Consider the following 22,214-nt stretch of genomic DNA (forward strand, 5'->3'; position numbering starts at 1 on the left):
TACTAGTTCATAGTAGACTTTACTATGTCCACTATTCAAACATTTTATTGAAAGTAAAGGTGGGTAGTATAATATTAGAAATAAGGAGAATAGGGATTGTAGAATGAAGGTACATCTTATTCTATCTGTGGCTTAAAAAGAGCATATAGTATATATAAAACATGATTTATTAATCTAATTCAAGTCTTTAAAAACTGGACCAATTATTATATATTTCTTCTTGTGCATCCAAATCAAAACTGAAAAATACTGGTTTTAGGTGGATTTTTTTAATTAAAGATTTTTAAAATTTTCAGACAGGAACAGGGAGAAAGAAAGGGAGAAAAACATCAATGCATGGTTGCCTCTGGTGTGCCCACTATGGGGGGTGGGAGGCGGGAACCTGGCCCACGGCCCAGGCATGTGCCCTGACTGGGAATCGAACCGACAACCCTTTGGTTCCCAGGCTGGCACTCAATTGAATGAGCCACACCAGCCAGGACTAGTTTAGGATTTATTCTTTCTTGAATTTACCAACTTTTTCATTTTTCTTTGCCAGAGTAGACCAGGAAAAATGCAGCCTCAAGATTTTAGTTTTTTCCTAACTTAATTACATTTAGCTCATAGCTTATTCCTGAAACACAAAACCTGAGAAGGTATTTCAGAAGTACACCAGTATTTAAACGCAGCAAACCTGTAATTTATAGGTAACCAAGTTTTTGATGTTTCCAATTATAAGTTTGGATTTAAGGAAAAATGCCAAGACACCTAAAAATTAAAAGTTGCGCTTTCTTACTGACCCAGGACAATGAAGATGACTCAAAATACTTTATAGCTTTAGCATGTGGACAAAATTTGTTTAGTACAATTTAATCTATAGTGAGTATAAAACTAAGCAATAAAGGCAGTTTCCTAATGTGAAAAACTAATGACAGCCTTTTGCAGAAAGGAAGTCTGCAGCAAACATTTTCGTAATAATGCTACTCGGTAATTTAGCCTCTTTTAAATACACTTTATTAAGGTCCGTTTTTAAAACTATTTGACCAATACAAGGGATTAATTCTTTACCGCCCCCCAACTTGATGACGCCAGTCGCACTCCTCCGACCAGGCAAATGGGGCGCTCGCTCCGCTCAGTTTCTCATCAGGAAACTGCTCCTCAGCGCTGCACTGTGATGCTGACGTTGCTTTTGTGGTGCTGGACCTGGAGCACGAGCTCCTCCCCCGTCTGCACCTGGATGGGGGGATCCAGGACAACTGCAGCTTGTTTCCAGTGGGAGACTTCACTGGAGGTATCCAGTCGAATGTCGTCGTCCAGGTACATCTGATACCAGAATGGAATGGCCGTCACTTGACCAGATTTACAAACGTGTACCTAGGAAAATTAAGAAAATGAATTTCATCGGAACAAATGAATTAGTCAGTCTTTCTCTTTTTAGTCAATTTTAGATCCAAATTTCATAAAGAAATATATTTAATTACCCAATTCAATTAATAGCAACTTATTCACTAATATTTACTTTTCTAAGCCCATTTTTTGATATTGTTCAAAAAAGAAATGACATTTAAATTCTCAAAGACAGTGGCTAAACCAAGTTTATGTACATAAAGTACTACCTAGTTTAAGATAATTATTCTGAATGTGACAAGAGGAGTGATTTTACATTACCTTCACTTGTCTGTTAGAGGTGTTCAAATAGGGAGTCATTAAATCCAGTCTCAGGAGTTCCACTGGCTTACTTAAAGGTACACAGGGCAACGAGGAGAGGTCCAAAAATGCACGTATAGGTACCTAAAGAAAGGACATGTTTTTCACTTTTACTCAATTCTTTTTGTGACCGAAGCTCACCAACTGATTGCTCAGTACTTGGCTCAGTATGATGCAATGCTTTTTACCTCCTCATTTAACTCAATTCCTACATCCATTCTAAGGAATAAGGAGTTTCATGATTCCAGTTTTACAAGAAGACTAAACAAACTAAGGTTTTACACAGGTCAAGTCGTTTGTTTAAACGACTTGGTTTCATGGTTTCAGTTATCTACAGATTTTCTGCTTTGATGAAAGCAGATTAAATTTTTAGTTAAGCCAAATAGCTCAAAAATTTGAAACCAAGGATGAGCTTATGTGTGCAAGATGAAATAACAAATAGTTTTACATTAATTATTAAATTGAGAATATATGCCAAATTCAGCCAAACAACTTAACAGTGGATTTTGTTTGAATAATAAAGTTTATTCTCAACTTGGGCTGCAAATTACAATCGCCTAGGGACATTGTAAAAAGTCTGGCTGTTCAGGCCGCCCACCAGTGACCTGGAGCTGGGATCCAGTTATCAGTAGTTCTGGAAGTACAGCCATGTGCTTAACCGGGGGTATGTTCTGAGAAACGAGTCATCACGTGGCTTTGTTGTGCCGACGTCACAGAGAGCCTTACACAACCTAGGTGGTGCGGCCCACTACCGTAGTGGTATGTGCTAGGCTTTCAACGACTGGCAGCACCGTAGCTTTTTTACACGCATCATCACAAATACGAGAGGAATGCGTGGCTCTGTGACATCACCTTGGCTATGACATCACCAGGCAACAGGAAGTTTTCAGCTCCATGACAATCTTATGGGACCACCGTTGGACACGTGGAACTTTGCTGACTGACAACATTACGGGACACAGGACAAGACAGTCAAGGTGGAGAACCCACTGCCATAAAGTGTCCCATCACTTCGGCCTCCTCATTTGAAATGAGAGGGAAGCGTTTAAAAAGTGCCCTCCTGTCTGAATGAAATGTTTGAGAACTGTTCATGATGAACAGAGGACACAGATACATCAGCCTCTCCCTGGGCATCCTTGAAGGCATCTGACCGTCCCTAGGTAATTTTTATCCACAATAAGCACCTTTGCTGTAGGAAACAGACTACCATCCTAATCCAGCTAAGCACAATGACTATGTAAAACCACACAGAGAGAGAAGGTAGACTGGGTAACAGCCACCTGGCTGAGTTTCTCTTTTAGACACGTACCTGAAACTGGTTAATAAACGGCGCTATGTTTAATCCGAGAGTTCGTGATGCCCCTTGAACAGCATTCTCTTCCACCAGTGTCTGGGATTCCACAAGCAACCCAAACATCAGCACGTACTGAGGAAAGATCTTACCTCCCGATTGTAGCAAACACCTAGAGAAGGAAAAGTGTTTTAAAAAGCATCATTATGCCTTACATTTTATCAATACCAACCACTAAATCGTGATGCATTAGTGAGTAAAGGGTTAGGAAAATCCTATCTCCAAAATTATCTTAGGTTTCATCTTCTGTTTCCCTGGAAATCCCATAGGTTGAACGTTAGCTGTGTTATCAGCAACACTGCTATGATAAAAAAATTTTAAAAATATTAGTAGGGAGACTGCATCTGGGCTGAGAGAACTGTGAACACACTGGAAATGCCCAATGGCAAGAAGCCGCATTGCATGTGGGCCTCCCTGGAAATGCGAAGCGGTGCCCGTGGGAGGTCCTCGTGCCTGGGTGCAGTTTAGGGCTCTTGAGCCCAGGCAGCCCCACACACACACATCCAGTCTGTTCCCTCACCCCTGAAAACTGCGGCAGATGTGAGAGGGTGGAGGGCACTTCAAGGTACTTTAAACCAAATGGTCCTTTTCATTTGACACATTTTCAATCAAACCTTAAATCCCTCAATTTTACTCAATAGTCCCAGCTGGTTCCAGATGGGTGAGAAAAAGCAGTGAAGAACATATTCCTGGGACAGCAGGGGAAATTTTAATATTCACTATCTATTAAATAATAGTATTTTATCAATGCTAAGTTTCTCAAGTGTGACCATTTTGTGTTGTGTAGAGGAAAGCCTTTGTTCTAAGGAGACACACGCTAATTGTTAAAATAAGGGCCCAAGATAAGCTAACAACTATCAAATGACTCAGCAAACAAAACAGTTGTCTAGTGTTCGCTGCTACTACCTTTGTTTTTCTTAAATTTGGAATTTTGAAACTTTTCCAAATAAAAAGCTGATGGAGAAGTTGACAACAGGTACACAGGCTGCTCCTGTAATGGCTTTCCCTTGTCACAGGAAGCCAACTCACGACCAGGCCCCCTGACGGGCACAGAACAAGCAAGGAGAGTCAGGGGTGATTCGGAACTGCAGCAGCAGCAGACCGACCGAAACAAGCCATGCTTCCAAAGCAGGAACACCTCTCGTCACTAACATAAGCACACGATCATATAGTAATAAGTCCTCTACACACACTAGCCTAAAAATGGACTCCACCCCGACACTAATGCTGTACTCATTTGTGTTATTCTTTTTCTGTTAACTTGTAACGTTTTAGGTGAAGTCTGGTAGAAACTGAATCTCCATAATTGGTAAAATTACATCTCAACAAAATTATACAGTTCTTTAAAAAAAATATATGCATACACACACACATATACATATAGCTCTTACCTAAACTCTTATCAATACCTTTACCAAATCAGAGAAAATTTTAATCCCAAATAGCGACAAAAGGGTACCATTCTATGAAATCGGCAAGCTGAAATTTGATTTTTCCTTAGTCGCCCTGAACATCTTCTATTTTTACAGATCTCTACTTATGTCCATCTTACGCAGAGGCAGCCAATCCCAAAGCAGGCTCTCTTCGTCATATCTACAGAGCAGAGGGCCCTTTGGGGGAAAACATCAGTAACGACAAGCACAGGAACACACAAGATCATGACTCACGAAAACCAACAGTTACGTTTTTTGGTGTTACCTGGATATCGCGGCTTTCTCCATTATTTCCTGCTGAATGAGCCCAGATGGCTCAATGACATCCAGTATGATTATGCTCCACAGCTTGTCTGATTTTGGCCTTTGCAACACGGCAGACTCGTCTTCCACATGTCTCAGCCAGAACTCAAGTGTTTCTTTAGGAAAGTGATTGGCTTCGGATATGAGGTCCAGAGTGGCACGATGCTGGTCCTTCTCCACCGAACTGTAAGGCTTCACCCGCCCGAGGGCGCCCGCGATGATGGGCAGGACGGAGAAGCCCTCGGACACGTCTAGCACGTAGAAGGGCTCCGCGGCACCGGGTTCCGACTCGCCCTGCCCGCCCCCGCAGCTCATCTCACTGTCCTGGCAGTGGGCCTCCACGGCCTGGCCCGGCCTCTCCGGGCTCAGGGAAGACAGCACTCGGCTCATGGCCAGCCTAAAGGCTTCGTGGTACGGAACGTTATTAAGCAGAGCGATTTCTGTGGACTCCAAGACACATGTCTGCTCCACGGCATCTGGTTTGCTGGTCTGCAGGTTAGCCAGGGCGCTACAGAGTTCGGCCTCGTTTCCTAAAGACAGCAAGTCTTCATTCTTGCTGAAACTTTTTCCAACATCCATTTCAGGTTCCGAACTGAAGACACTGACACTCTGGATTCTTAAGTAACAGTCCTGACAAGACACTTCCATCATCACATGGTCCCCAGGCCTTACGCAGTAGTCTTCATAAAAAAGAAGGAAAAAAGTTAGAGTTGATGAATACTAGTGTTTATATAATAAGCCTTATGATCACATAAACACATTGGTCCTCCCATTCCGCCACCCCTCCCCATTTTTAAAATTACTACAGGGAGGATTATATCCATTAATTTATTAGAATTAAGCAAATCAATGTATTCATTTCCTACAAAAAAAAAAAGCTAGGACAATCTCTCCAATTTTACATAGGGAAAAACTGAAGTTTGAAGATTCAGTTAACAGCCTTATACGGAGATTCAAGAGCTACATTATTGGACCCTAACTATCAGTATTTAGTGGCTTTGCTATAATCATTAGGTATCCGTTCGTGTCCCCAAATTCGGGGCTGGAGGAAGGGCCACAGGGAACTCTCAATCTTCTTTGGCAATGAAGCCAACAATAACAATGTGAGATGAAATTTCAGGATTAATACCAAACCTCACTTTAGTTTAAGGGGACATTATTCTTTTCTCTAACGGTAATTTCTACAACAGCAAAGAAGCAGTCAAAAATACCTCTTAACTGTAATACCTCTTAACTGACAGTCTTGCATATTTAGGGATCTGAAAATGTAAGGCAAGACTAAGTCCTACAACAGACTCTACCATGCTCTCTTCCATTAGCTTTCTCACTTGATAAAACTTTAAAATGTGAATGTACGATCACAATCCTTTATGAGTGCTCAAGTCAGTTGAAAATATGAGTTGTTATTCTTATGTTTAAACATTTAAAATGTCCTTTCCCTAAAGATTAAAAAAAAAAAAAAGGCTGTCTGTTATTACTGGAAGAGGCTTAGAATAAATCAACACAAATAGAAACTGTCACTTGGTAAGTGCCTGTCGTCACCGTAGCACTTTACATCCATTATCTCTACGAGCCCTGACTACAGTTCTGCAAGGCAGGCAGCATCGCCCACTCTCACGCAGCACAAAACGAAAGCTCTGGAGGAACCAGCCAGGCCGGCCAGGGACCCGAATCCAGGCCACCTGACGGACTCCAGAACACCGCACCGGCCAAGCCGCTGCACTGACTCCACAGCTCAGTGACTGTGCCCAGTTACAGCCTTGATTCGGACAGAGAGAAACAGCCCTTTAAAAAAGGTAGAATTTTTCTATGCAATACAACTGCTGTGAAACGCATCAAATTGCTGGTAAAGAAAAAATATTCTATACAAAAAAATACCTTCAACACAGAACTTCCCTAGAGAAGTTCATGGATTTATGGACTCGCTAAACCTGCAAAACTTTGCACTTATATGAGCATACATGTCTATGGCCCAGGCTCCACAGACGCCGCCAGATTCTGTAAGCGGTACGGACTGCTGCATGGCGAGTACTACTTTCCACTGTGTTCCATTAAAAATGCACCAGCAGTTCTCTTAGCTATGGGTAACTCGAATAATCAGAGCTGAAGAAATGATTTAATGATAGATCCTTTTGAGTGGCAGCAGAGTTGTGTTTTAGTGTCTCTTCTCAACTACATATATTATTTAAAGCTGCTTCTAATATAGAAAAAGAAAATTCTCAAAAATCAGTCTCCCTTGACTAGAAACTTCACATTCAAAGCACATTTTTGACAATGACTCAAGTGTTTAAAGGGTTAAAGCAACAAATTTAGGAAAACAAAATTATTACACAAGATAATACCTGCGAGGTCCTGTACAGGGTAGACGGCCTGTTCCCAACACGTTTCCTCACTCGGACTTGTGCATAAACTGTGCTCGTCATCAAGCTGCAGTACAAACCAAACCACGATAGCATCTAGTGTGCCTTCTTTCATAACAGGAACACCAATTTTATTGGGTTTTCTAGTTGCAAGACTTTTTAATTCCTGTGGAAATATAAAAGGATTTTATACATTTAATATGTGCATGCCCCAGAAGCATATCACTTTTCATTTCTGCAGGTTCTTAGTCCTGCCAGTGCCCTTGGGGGGTCAGTATCTTGGCACACCTATGGCCACTTAAGGCACCCTGGGTGGGAAGCTGTGAGAGGTCATAATGGCATTCCATGCAGCTATTAAAAACAAGGAAGAGATACACAGTACTGACATGGTTCTAAAGAAGTCCATGATATACGGGGTGGGGGAAGAGTCAGTTTACACGTGTGAGTGCAGGAAACACACAGTTTTTTCTTGTATTATTTTCCATTTGAACAACTGCAAGCCTCCTTTCGCCCCACCTTGTATTGTTGAATGAAGGCAGTGAATGGCAAAACAACAGGGTTGTTTTTTTTTTTTATTTTTTTAATTGTTTCATTTCTTTTCCTTTTTTTTATTGTGCAATTACAGTTGTCCCCATTTTCACCCCATTACTCTCCCCTACCCTACCCACCCCCACCTCCCACATTCAATACCCCCTCCCACTGTCTTTGTCCATGGGTCCTTCATTTTTTAACATTTTTAAAATTGTAATTGTTGTTCAAGTATGTTTTGTTTTTGTAAAAAGTGTGTGTGTGTGCGCATATAGAATAGAAAAGCAAATCTGAAGCGATGCACCTGAAACTGGTGACCTGGAAAAAGGGCCTAGATTTAAAAAGAAAGACATTCTTTCATTTCTCCTTTCCTCTTTTCTGTATTCTTGAAAGTATTAAACAGGCAGATATTACTTTTAAAATGAAAGCCTTAATAGAGGTATTTTTTATTGTGGCAAAGAAAAATTACAATCAGAAAAGCTTAAACTAAGAAAAGGGTCGCTTCGGGGTGCTTCGCAGCTGTAATCACGTTGTTCCCTACTGGAATGTGCTATCAGAAAAGAAGTGTTCTTGAAGCTCCACCTTACCAAGCAATGCCAAAGCGTTCATTTAGCTCCACACCATGTCAAGGGAAAAACAGTAACAATCAATAGGGGAAGCCTTTTGTTAAATTATAAAAATCTTAGGTGGAAATGACCCTCATGAAGGCTTCTGCCCCAGGTGGGCTTCATCTAAAACCTTCTGTACTTGAACAGGCAGCCTCACTTACAGAGCTTAGAGAAGGGCTGCACGTAACTTTTCTTGGTTCCTTTGGGCACTCTTCTTCGTCCCTCACTCCCTTCGTCCACTCAGCAACACCCACAGAGACACTAAGTGACCAACTTGTCCTGGCTTGCCCAAGACTGCCCCGCATCTCAGGAACCTCTCAGTCCTGGGCAAACTGGGACAGTTGGCCCCCCTAACAATCATACAACGCCCAGATATGGATCACTACTCATTTCAAGGAATTAACCAGCAACTGAAAGGGCAGCATGACACTAAGGAAAGTCGGAAACATCTGGGCTGGAACTCCTGCCCTGCATTCACACGCCATGTAACCGGGGGAGACTGCTGTAAGCTCCGTTCCTGCACCGGCACAGCACACAGACAGGTAAAACTACACTGCAGTGCGGGTTTCAGAGGGACCTAAGAACACCTGTGAAACACCTGGCAGGTCACACATTCCCAAAAAACCATAGGGATTTTTTTCTTCTGCATTTAAAGTGAATAGTTTCAGGAGGGAATTTTAATTACTGTTTAATCATTTTCTTTACATAGAGTATGTGGAATCCATGCAAACTCATAAGACTGTTCTATGTATTATTTTAAACAACAGATGAAGTTTAATGCCCAAAAACATTTTTTTTAACCTGAACTTTTTTTTTACCTGAAGGTTGTTGAAATCTACTGTCATAATTTCAAAGCACTCTGTCAAAGCCGAATACCCTCCAGGAACTCGACTCATCTTTTCAGTTGTATAAGGTTCACTTGTCTCTTCGGAATCTGCAGAAGAATGAGCTGGACTCTGAAATTTCACACTTGCGGGCAAGCAGATCCCAGCAATGTCCTTCACACCCACCCTGGTGAGAAAAAAGGCAAGGTGCTGAGTAGAAAATATTGGTGGCACTTCTGTTCAACAAAGGACTCATATATAGAATATACTTTTGAATTCCTAAAAATTAATAAAAGTAAAAGAAAAAGTAGCAAGAGACTTAAGACACTTCACAAAACAGCATATCCAAATGGCAAAAAGCATATGAAAACTTGTTCAGCTTAATTAGCCATCAGGGAAATAAAGTTAAAACCACACTACACAACCACCAAAAGGGGGGAAATAAACAGTCAATACAAAGTATTGGTGAGAATACAGTCTCATACACTACTGGCACCAATATAAAATTAATAAGACCACTTTGGGAGACTTTCATTGTATCTATTCAAGCTGAACATATCAGTATTGAAACCTGAAAGTGTCTGACATTTCCACCCTTAGGAATATGGCCCACAAAAATTCATACACACGATCACAAGAATGTTAGAGGATGTTTAAAGCTGTACTGTTATTTCCAGTGCCCCCCCAAAACTGGACATAATCTACATGTCCCTCCACAGTAAAATGGACAAACGCATCGTGGTATGTCCATACAATGGCATACTGTACACGGCAATGAGATGGAGCAAGCTATACACCAGAACATGATGCGTTGGACAAAGGACAAAAGAAAAGCACATGAAAAATACTGGATGATTCCATCTGTATGAAATTCAAAACAAGAAAATAATCAATGGTGTTACACGTCAGAATAATGGCCACTCTTGAGTGGGGGGGGGGGGATCTAGAATTTCATTATAGCAAGAAATCTCAGGAAGCTACACCCTAGCTTTTCTGGTGGACAATTCAGCAATGTGTCTCTATAGCCAGAAAAATGTACATACCCTTCAACTGAGTAGTTTTATTATTAAGGAAGTTATCCCAAGAAAATACTCAACACAGGTCCATATGGACTAAGTACAAAGATATTTACCACTGTTCTTAAGAGGAGAAAAGTGAAAACCAACCCTAAAATTGTAAACTCTGAGACCTACACTAGAAACTGACTTTAAAAATACATGAAACAAATCTATTAACATGAAGAGGTTCACAAAGGAAAAAAAAACACACTTACTGATACTTCTGAAATAAAATTTAATTTATACACACACACATTTACTTACACAGAGCTGACACTTAACCAGTGCACTCTGACTCAGCCAGTGTGCTAAGGCCACTGCCTGTCTGGCCAGTGCACTGTGCCCTACCCAATCCCTACACATTTTTGCTTCTCACCTTGCAACAGGCATAGAAAAGTATAAGGAAGAAAATGTAGCAAAGGTGAATAGTACTTACCTATAATAGTTATCAGGATGATTTTTATTTTATTCTTTTACTCATCAGTGCTTCCTAAAATATTTGTATGTTACATTTAGCACTACTAACTTATCAGAAGGGGGGGGGCTCTTTGAAAAGTCCTAACAAAATCTGGGTCAACTATTTTAGCAAAACAAAATATTCACTAATGTTCACAAAAAATGTAACCAATAAGCTTCTATAACAAGTAAATCTCAGCAACTCAAGGGTAGAAAGATCCTACAATTTCATTCTCTTCAACCACAGAACATTATAATACCAATAAAGTTACTGAGAAGAAATGAGAGAAATAAAACTAAAATTATTTTCATATTGGAAATTTTTACTTTACTTTCATCTAAAATCAATGAACTTAGTATTTTCCTACAAGAATCTATCACATATCAACAGGATACTAAGTTTATCAAAATTAATTTTCCACTAGAAAATTGAGAGCTGGTTTTAATTCTAGAATCCTTAAGCTTTAACAAATTCAAAAAGAAAATTAAGACCAGAATAAACATTATGAATTTAAAGGTCAGAAAACTACAAATTCTCTTCCAAATAAATATTCATTAAATAATCTTTAAGGTAGAGTCTACTCCTTAAAATTACAATTTTTTAATATTTGCTGTATAAATAATCACTTACCTATGATGTCTTCTTATCTCTGCACATTCTACTGCCATGCCAAATACGACAGCACTTGCTGGTATAACTTTCCCATACTTTTCACAATTACCATTTTCACCTTTGGTCTAAAAAATGTAACAGTAAAAATTAGATTCAGCTACATGTATGCAAAAATATCTGTGTATGATGACAAGCTATAAAAATAAGAAAAAACTTAAAAAACAATAGGTAAGGATAAGTAGGTTGTTTTTCTTTAAAATTTTTCTTTTATTTTTATTTGCCTTATGTATGCATTTATATATTGTGTATATATAAATTTTTTAACAGCACAAATAGGAAGGGAAGGAGAAAGGGGAAGGGGGGAGTTACAAGGGTAAAAGTATGATTAAAGCAAAAAACTTTTGGATATAACTCATTGAAAAACCAAAATCACTATCACCTACTTCAAAAACAAACTGCTCTTCTTTTCAACCTTTAATTAGCTATTTTAAATCCAAATCACTTTCTGTAAGCAGTGAATTCTTATCACATGTTAAAAAGCATTTCATTCAGAATATGTATTGTATAAACCAAATCTACAATTTGTGGGCTACACTAAAGGATTTTAATGTAAAATGTACTTTGGTAATTATAAAAGTTAATTCTGTCCAATTAGCAGCCTGGGTTCAACTAGTACCTTAAAACCATACAAAGTCAACCCTGACCAGGTAGCTCAGTCAGTTAGAGCACTATGTGCCAAGGTTGCAGGTTCAATCCCTGGTCAGGGCACATACAAGACCCAACCAATGAATACAGAAATGGGTGGAACAACAAATCAATGTGCCTCTCTCTCCCTCCCTCCCCCCACCCTCTCTCAAATCAATTAAAAAAAAAAAAGTACCAAGACAGCTATCACTATACACTCTTGATAATCCGCAGGGAGGACTGTGAGACTGAAAGTACTCACCTTTCCAACCCTACTCAAGAATCCAATAGTCCCTCCACTACACAGTCTCAATTCCCATGAATTCCTTCCTGGAGCATTTTTTGCCTGAATACCCCACTTGAACACACAAGTACACAATGGGTTTTATATATGGGTTTCTTTCCAGTACGGGCTGGATAAATATCTGTTAAAATAATGAATTCTTAATCCAATTTAAGAATTTCCATGCTGCTTACCTTTGGCTGCAAAAGTAAATGCTCCCACGCATGAATCAAACTCTCCACAATTCCTTCTCCAAATAAACCTGCATCGACAGTTTCTGTTACAACTAGGGACACTCTATAGAATGATGTTTTAAAGATATATGTAAGTAAAATATCATGCTATTTATGTAAAGATGTCAAAGCTGAGAGAAAAAAGGAAGAGTATATTATAAGAACAGTCCATATGTAAAATAAAATTCCCCAATACATTTCATTTTAATATCTACTCTTGAATCTTGAAGAACTTGACTCTAATGTTCTTCAGGCTCCTCTGAGCGCCACGGACAACTTCTGGCGGGCAAGGGGGGAGGGGAACACAACCTTCCCTGGACCCTGCTGCCGACTCAGACTAGTCTCTCATGGCCTAAATCCTGAGAGAGCTCATCCCCCTTATCTTCCCAGTCTTTCTCCTTAATGCTGACTAACTGGACTTCTACCCCTAACACTCTGTAAAAATACACTGCATCACCAATGACTCTCCTACTTATCAAAATGAATAGTTTTTCTCCGTTTTCATTTTCTTTGATCTATAAATAACATCCAATGCACATGAGAAGTTCTGCCCCTCAAAATCCTTCTCTATCTTTCATTACCTCTGTTTTTACCACTAACACGTTGGTTGGGCCTCTCCTGTGACTTCTCTTGCTTTACCAACTTTTCCTCTGTTCATTTTTTCTTTCTAGAACATTTCACTCAGAGACACACCAAAATGATTTCTCCTTTCTCTGACCTTCTTTAGCACTTACTGTATCATTCATTTGTGTAGTTAGAAGATTAAAAGAGTTCCATTACCATTCCTTATCTTCCTACCTAGACTGTAGGTGCCTTGAGAACAAAAACAACTTGGCTATCCCCCACTGTGCCTAACCCCAGTATTCTATTTATACACAAATTTCTCAATATTTTTGACTGCATATATTTACAAAGTGGAAGGTATCACAAACATCTATTCTAACATTTTAAAGTGTCTAGATTTACTCAAGGTCAAGATAAATTAAAAACCGAATGTGTACTTGAATCTGTATCTCCTGATTCAAAGTCAGTAGATCCTTCCACACTATCTGTGAGAAAAGTGTAAATTAAGTTAAATTAACTTTGATTCACGCTATGGACTAAATTGTGTAACACCAAAATCCACGTTGAGGTCCCAGCCCCCAAAGTGACTGCATTTGGAGAGTCTTCAGGAGGTAAGTGAGGTCAACTGAGATCACAAAGGTGGAGACAACTGATGGAACTGGTGTTCTCGTCCAAGTGAAAGAGACACCAGTGACCTCTTGCTCTCCTCACATGCACAGAGCCGGCCGTGTGGGAACATGGTAGGAAGGCAGCCATCTGCAAGCCAGGAAAAGAACTCTCGCTAGAAACCAAATTTGCCAGCACCCTTGATGATGGACTTCTAGCTTCCCAAACTATGAGAAAATAAGTGTCTGTTGTTTAAGCCACGTAGTCTGCAGGCTAAGACAATTCAGGACATTGTTTATTTCTATTAAACGGGTATAATATGTTTCGACAGTCTACTAGGACTTCTATTTCTGACAACAAATGTAGAGACAGACCACTGAAAAGCTAAGTATTATCTAAATATAAATATTATTATACACACATGAAAGAAGACTTTTTAAGATCATAGTCCAAATGACAGGAGTATAAAGTCCTGTTTCAATATAAACTCAAATAAGATGAGAAGAGAGATCACCGAGAAGGAGGAGTAAAGCAAGTGCTACGTAGAGAAAACTCGACCTAAAATGAGAATGCTGGACCAGATGACTTTAAATCCCTTCTAGCTCTAAATTCCATCATCCTCATGACAGGATCAAAAGCTAGGACTTACTGTATTCAAAGCATTTGAAAGGGCCCAAGCCACTGAGATGAAACTCCCAAAACGTCCAATTTAGCTGAAGATATTAACACAAATTATAACATGGGTATCAAGGCTGACCTACTCAGGTATTATTTTACTGAAGAATTTTCAAATAGTTATTGACCACCCAGGAGATATTATTCATTTTTACGACTAGAACGCTAAAATTAACAAAGGTAAAGTAACTTGCTAAAGGTCAAGTTCATTTATTAAGTCCCTTGCCACACATTTTTCTCCAGATCTTTAAATATTATCAAGAATATGACCTTATTTCAAAAACTGATCTTCTGCCAAACTACCCTATTTCCATAACTTTACAATATAAAGGTTTTAGCATTTTTGTTGAGACTAGAAGCCAGAAGTGGAAATATCTTACTGCTTAAAAAAATTGAATACAGGATTATAAATACCAAAGTTAGTTTACATGGTATTACCTTTCGGGAATGTGTTTCGGAATTTCTATGTCGAGCGACTTCATGTGTAAGAGCGTGATCCCTGCTGCCATCTTGTTCGCGGCCACGACGTCGCAGGCCAGTTCGTACATGGTCTGGGACAGCTCACAGGCGTACACCGCGTGCGCACCCGCTCTCTTAGCAAACATGCTACGGGGAAGAGCGCTCCATCAAGAAAACACAGTCCGCTGCATTCTCCCAAACGTTAGTGGAACTGGGATACTTAGCCATGGGGCTTTCCTTTTATTCTTTAACACGACCATTATTTATTCCATATGAAAACATCAATTAATATTCTCGTCAAGGTAAAAGTCATACAATAACTCATGACATTCACCTGATTAAGAAGACACAACTGGTGTGAAGAATGCTAGTGGACTTAAATAACTAGATTCAAACCAGAATATTTATGTAAAAAAATGCTATTAAAATTCATTATTCAAAATTTCAATAATAACCCCAAATTTTTCTTAGTAGTTAAGCTCAGTTTCTTGATAAAGTAAAAGTTATAGTAAAAAATACAATAGTTGCATAAACAATCAAAACAAGACTATGAGAAAAATGCCCTGGCTGGTGTGGCTCAATGGACTGAGTGCCGGCTAGTGAATCAAAAGGTTGCTGGTTCTACTACCAGTCAGGGCACATGCCTGGGTTGCAGCCCAGGTCCCTGGTTGAGGGCCTGACAGAGGCAAACAACTGACAGCTGATTGATGTATCTCTCACATATCAATATTTCCCTCCTTTCCCCTCTCTCTAAAAATAAAAAAAAAATCTTCAAAAAAGATGAGAAATAAATTAATCTCTAGTTTTAAATTCCAGTTAATTATGCCATATTTGGTAAAAAAAAATCTTTCATTTACATTAATATGCATGCATATGTAATTAAAACACAAGTACAACAAACCTTAGTATTCCAGTTCCTGCTCCAATGTCCAAAACACTTTTGGATCCCAAACAAACTGCCTTTTGGATTGCTGCATTATAAATCATATTCCTTTTGGTGTCATTAAGCATGATAAAGTGCCAGCGTTCCACCAACCAATTTGCAACACGATAAAAATTCTCCTTCGCATCACTGAAATCAGGGTTTAGCTTCACTGCTTTATGGAAATACCCGGCTGCTTCATCTCTAAAGCCCATCCTAGAGCAAAAAAAAGGCCAGACAAGACATTCAACTATATGCTATGAATTACAGCGCCTTTGTTCGTGCCACTCATCTGGCCTGAGAGTGCCTCAGCTGCACCCCAATCCCACTCGACCCAAGTGCCACCTCCTTTGGGAAGCCTTCGGTGAGAGCGCAATCCTTGACCACTTCTTTCTTTTCTGAACCCCTATTATGTTTTATGCATTCCAGGACACTAACAAGTGCTTAACTAAAAATTACTATTGTACTATACTATGTCAGAAGCTCTCAAAGTCGTCCTTCATGTGACCAACCTAACAGAACACCAGTGCTTTCCAAAAACCATTCTCTCTATAAAACCTACTAATGCCTATACCTAGTGGGTCCCTTATGAAGCATCTAATCATTTGTCGAGCAGTATGGCTGAACTGCATGTGACTGGCATGTAACTCACACATCAGATTTCAGCAGCACCCAAACTAGTCCAAATTCTCTTCAACAAGTCAGTTCCCTAAACATACGCTTGGATTTACAGCAATGTCAATCTCCTATTTAGATTTCCAAATATTTATTCTCAATTTCTGTATTTATCTGTCATTGATTGGTAATTTGTAAATCAGCACCAGTGTGTGCTCCACACACTGAAAAGAACTGAGCTAGCAGAACCATTTACACTCAGATTTCTTCACAAGGCACCCTAAAGCATTCCACAAATTTTAAAGAAACTGAATCAGACTATTTATTGAGTATGGTTTAAGCCAAATAAAAAAAAAAAAAAAAGGAACTGCACTCTAACAAAAGGCAAAAGCCTTATGTCAAATGATAGGCACTTATGTTATTTTTAACTATCTTGAAAATAGAGCTGTTTTATTCTTATTCTGCAACTGCCGTAACATGCAATGCGAGATATATCGCATGTAATCATTATTTGTTGAGACCAGAGCAATATTTTTAAATTTCAAAATATCAGTGACATGTTGAATCAATGCCAAGCCTACATCTAATAATTTCCTCCATTTGCACTTCCCTTAGGCTTGATCCATACTAATTCAGTTTTCTTAAGCTGCAATGCTAATCTAAAAACAGATGATCCACTCAAAGTATATCTCATATGGAAATACTCAACATGTGTGTCAATAATATTAGCACACTATAAGAATGCCTTTTTTCTTTTAACAAAAAAACATTATCTTCCCGTTTAGCAATTTAATATTTTTGAAATCTGATGAGTGGCTAACTCAATAATGTAAAGACAAGACACCCCAGACACAAATTTCACTTCACAGATAACTGTCAGGAAAGGAAGCTATCATTTACTTGGGAAATCTTTTTCCCCTGGATCAGTGATTCTTCTGGTGGGCAGTCAGTCATGCTGTTTCGATGAGAAAAGTCAAGTAGAACAAAAGCTATGAACCACTGTCCTAAAGAACAAAGGTCAACTGTTTAGCAAAAGCCACATTCACACTGTCACAAATTCTGAACTGCCGAATGTCTAAATTCAAAATGTTGTATGGTTCCATCTCCCCAGAACAAATGAACGCCAAGATTTTTTTTTTCTCAATGACTGGCAATTGCTTAGGCTAATGCCTTACAGAAACAGGTCACCAACAAGTACAATCTGCCAAAAGCATGTAGAGCTCCAATTTTCTGTTAAACTGAATTAACTCTAAAACATGGTAAGTCTTAAAATGTTATGACCGTTACACACATATAATTGTAACTCTGGAAATATAACGGAGTCCTATAAAGTAACTCTACTTACATAAACTAAAGAAAACGTCAAAATTAAAATGTGGATTTCTAACTAATTTAAAGTTATTTTAAAATATTTTTAAACTGAATTCCATTTAAACGGAGAGGGGCCGCTGCTGTGCAGAGATGGATTCCGTGGATCAGGGTCCGGTTAGTGGTCAGTGCGAACAAACAAGCTTCAGGTGGCAGTCTGTCTTATTCTCCCAGTTACTCTCATGCTCTGCAACTGGAATATGTGTCTCTTAAAGGAGTACTCATTTCACTCCCCTGGCCATTTCAATGAAGACTATTAAACTATAAGGTAGTTACATTAGCGAGGCTGATAGGGATATATATTTCTTATGCCTTTTTCACAGAAAAAAAAACTAACATGTCCAGGCGAGCAGAGCAGTAGAACACCAAAGGACAATAGCTGGAACCTGTAAAATGATCTTACTAGATAGCACAGGGCATTATAACAGTGTTCCCTAGACAAGAAATTTCCCCTTTACTTTGTATAGGGAAGTGAAACCAGATTTACTGAAACAAATGCAAAAAAGTTTTGGTTTTTATCAGTTTCCCTAATGATAAAGTTTCTGTGGAGAGTAGACAGAAATTCCAATGGCAGATTCCAGCAAGTTCCAGAGTACAACTTTACAAGTTCCCTGGTGAGGCACACAGGACTTCCCTGCCATCCTGTGAACCGCGGTTATGCCCTCTTCCACAAGGCCTGGATCTCAGCCTAGTGGGGGGCACTCCTCCTTGAGACTCTAGCTCAGCCTCAGGGACAGTGGCTACCACACATTACATGATACAATGCTAAAACTGCTCTGTTATTATGTATTATATCTGCTATTCCTATATTCTTCTGAGTTTACATCTTACTAGCGAACCCCTCATTACTCTGATCCTGTTATAACTAATAATTCTTTATACTAAGCTTTCCCAGTTCAAATTACTTTACAATGTATCCCTGATTGAGACACGATGCAGGGTAAGTCTTAACGAGTCATCAGAAATCACTACACACCTGAAGAGATGCTCCCCCATGCTATTGCAAATCACTTCGTCATCAGGGAACAGCTCTAGGGCTTGCTCATAGCAGCCAAGCAGGTCTTGGGTCCTACTGAGTGCATCCAGCTCTTCGGCCCATCTGAAGAGTGTGTACTGAAAAGTTTCCTTTACAAAAGAGAAAACAGCAAGTTAGTCGATGACAAAAATGATGAAAGACTATACAATACAGGTTGAAGATTCCCCAGAGAATCAAACCTAACTATAACTAATCACCTTAGATTTTATTTAGCTTTAAAAGGCACTATTTGTTAAACAAACAAATACGTAAATGAATAAATGTGACCACCTTCATGGTTGGAAATTAAGATGGTTTGACCATTCTCTATACTCTCAATTCCTAGCCGTCATTTCACATTCTCCACCTACCTCTTTCTGGGGGGCCCCTGCATTTTGGGAGATGGTCCTAGGTCTTCTCTTTTCTCATTCATTCCCAGTGCATTGACTATCACCTATGGATTGATGGATGCCACATCTACTCAATGCATCTCCAACCTTGACCCTCTTCTGAACCTCAGACTCATAATACAACTTCCTATCAACAATACTTTCTCTACCAGGTATTGCTCCTTGTTATCTCAAATTCAGCTCAACTCAAATGTATCCTGAACAATCAGTGTGCAGAGAAGAGTATGAACATAAATCCTGTTCCTGCCCTGAGGTTCCGTGAAGAAAATTTTAGCATATGATTTTGAAAGAATGCAAAATATTCTAGATGAACCTATCATATTCCTCTGGCACAGGATATAAGGTTAAGGTACCACCTGGCTGCAAGCCATGAAGTCACCCTGCCACCTTAACTCCAATTAGTTTCAAACCCAGCCTCTTCTCTCTCAATTTCTTCAAATCTGTCACCTCCTCTCCTTCCCCAGTGTGGCAAGAGAATCTGACTCTTCGAACCACTTGCTGGACTACAGCAGCCACCTCCCACTGTCAGCCCCTCTCCATCTGCATCTCCCTCCGGACATTCTCGAACATTCTCTGCGCTGCCACACAGCGGAGAGAGAAAGGCTTTGGTCACTCCAGCTTTCTCCTGAATACATTTCACATCATCTTCACGTATCTTCCACAGAAGAGTTAATACCTGAAACTGAATTCTGATAAAGTTTACTAGAGAGTCAAGAATAAGGAAGATTATAGGGGATGAGGGGGGAAAAGCACAGATTATATGGAATTGGTCAACAGAGAATCAGTAAGTAGGCTGGTGTGGCTGAAGTGTGGGTATGAGGAGTAGAGGGAGTAACAGGAAATAAGACTAAAGAGATGGATATTTTGCAAAGGCCTAGGACAAGAAATATGGACTTTGTTCTGCAGAAAACAGAGCTAGTTACTGAATATCAGGTATTGAAATACAAATTTTAGATATACTTTTAATACACATTAAGTATCTGTAAAAAAGGTATTATCCCTGTTTTATAAGAGGGAACTAAGGAACAAGGAATAGAGAAAAAGTACTTGAAATGATCCATTATTCTACTGCTGCCTAGAAAAGCAAACTGTATCTAAAACATATCACCACCTCCTTTAAACCAGTTGGTCCTGAAATTTACATTAAACTTTTGTGAACTGAAAATGTCTAAAGACTACTGATAGCGACTGAATGGAGGTCTGGGTGTTGCTAAACCTGCCACAGTGCACAGGACCACCTCCACAACAAAGAATCATCCCACCTAAAAGCTCAGCAGCCCTGAGTTTGAGAGATCCTGAGTAAAATAAAGTAGCTTGAGGTTGAGAATTGAATCCATAGTTGAATTATTTTTGCAAAATGAGATTCTAAAATAACTTGAAAAAAATGTACAGCATTTTAACATAACAACTATCACAGAGAATCCAATAATTGAACCTAAGGAATGCATCATCAAATGAATACTTCAGGCTAATTCCAAAGTTTATTCCACTACAGAAACCCACAACACTGCTTCTGCATACAGTAGGGGCAAGGCGAATACAGCTGGAATTCAATTTAGGAAGTAGGAGATGATCACCTGAGGCCTCACGTGCGATAAGGCCTTTGAAATTTGACTGAGTCGGAAGTTCTGAAACAGAGAAATTATGTCATCTGACTTTTGTTTAAAGTTCTCGCTAACCTTACTGAGATGGACCGCGGGAGAAAGCCTAGCTGCTAGCCTATTCCAACGGTCAGCAGGGGCTAAAACCAGGGTAGCAAAGGAGAAGGTGGGGAGAAGTGCTAAGATTCCGGATACATTTTCACGGTGGAGCAGAGAGGATTTTCTAACGCGCTGGCTGTGGGGCGAACAAAAGGAGTCAAGGTTGAACCGTAAATATTAATAGCACCTCCAGCCCCCCAACTCTGCCCCTTCTCCCAATTTACTTATGCATTTATTTACTTTTACGAGAACAGAGGATCTGCCAGCAGCTGAAAGAGGGGCTCTCCTCACCTTCACGTCGTCTTTTAGCTCCGGCGACAGGCTGAGCACGAGCAGGTAGTGGGCATAGGCGGTGCCGAAGTCCTGGGCACGCATGCAGTGCTCCGCGCTCTGCAGGGACCGCGACACCAGCTCGTCCCGCCCGGCTCCCCCCGCGGCACTCCTGGCGGCCCGGCGGGGCCTGGGCCGCGAGTTCGACATGACAGTCACCACCCTAAGCACTGCGCTAGTGTAACGGAAGGGCAGATGTTTTGGTAAACGGAACAAGAAAACGACTACGACGGCTACACGCCCCTGCGACTAACTAGACTGCGAGAAGCGACAGAGAAGACATCCCTCTGCAGCCGGGGAGCGCGCCCAACTCCGCCAGGAGGAAGCCCCGCCCCCTCCCACCGGCGGGCTCCACCGACCGCGACGCACGCAGTCCATAATTACAGACACTGGTGGGCGGTGCACGCTACGCAAACGTCTGCGCGCCCGACGTCGCGACCCGCCCCCTTCCGTAGGCGGGCACGCGCCAGGGGCGGCCAGTGCGCGTGCGCTTAGGGGGCGGTCCGTGAAGGTGTGCTGCAGTCTCGCGCCCTTTTTCCTGAGTGAAAGTGGAGGGTCCTCTCACCCTTCCCAGGCCTTCGGGACTGTGTGGTGGGTGGGAAAGGGGGAAAGACCGTCAGGCATTTGTGGTGATGCTTCGGGCCTTTGGTCGGTGATGCATCAAGTCTCAAAATGGCAAGACTGGAAGGAACTCCGGAGATCACGGGAGCACCTTAGGTGTGGTGGAGGGAACGCTTTCGCTGGCATTATTTTGTCACCCTCACGAAACCCTGTAAGGTGGGCCCTCGTCCTAAGGTGGGCATCGTACTCGTCCTAAGGACAGAGGGGGGCGTCCTGAGATGTACTTGCCCGAGATCACAGAACCAGCTAGTGCCACAGACACGGTTCGAACCCGAGTCTCCCGACTGCCTGTTCGGTGGTTTTTAAACGGGCTTAGGGTTCAATGCACAGAAAAAGGTTTTCTAAGGTGTGGCCCCTACGAGTTAGATTCTAAACTTTAGAGGGGAACGGACGTAGGAAACACAGCTTGAAAAGTCAATTTCGTTCCTGGTTTCAAACATGTTCATGGTGAATATTTTCCTTAACAAGAAACAAAAACAGTTTATATGATGTCAGACTAAAACTGGGGG

At 40.5% G+C, this 22,214-nt stretch overlaps 1 protein-coding gene across 1 annotated transcript; it reads right to left on the reverse strand.

The window, feature by feature from the left end:
* Window positions 1–988: 988 nt before the first annotated feature.
* On the reverse strand, window positions 989–21,453 carry PRMT9 (protein arginine methyltransferase 9). Its single transcript, XM_028521936.2, has 12 exons — window positions 21,046–21,453; window positions 18,606–18,754; window positions 15,626–15,862; window positions 14,704–14,871; window positions 12,382–12,484; window positions 11,239–11,345; window positions 9,088–9,280; window positions 7,116–7,299; window positions 4,736–5,453; window positions 2,996–3,149; window positions 1,648–1,770; window positions 989–1,353 (listed from the first exon to the last, which is right to left on the reverse strand). The coding sequence occupies exons 1-12, from the start codon at window positions 21,232–21,234 to the stop codon at window positions 1,138–1,140; spliced, it is 2,541 nt and encodes an 846-aa protein (XP_028377737.1). The 5' UTR covers window positions 21,235–21,453; the 3' UTR covers window positions 989–1,137.
* Between the last annotated feature and the right edge of the window lie 761 nt (window positions 21,454–22,214).

This window comes from Phyllostomus discolor, chromosome 8, assembly GCF_004126475.2.
Source record: "Phyllostomus discolor isolate MPI-MPIP mPhyDis1 chromosome 8, mPhyDis1.pri.v3, whole genome shotgun sequence".
Taxonomy (NCBI): Eukaryota; Metazoa; Chordata; class Mammalia; order Chiroptera; family Phyllostomidae; genus Phyllostomus; species Phyllostomus discolor.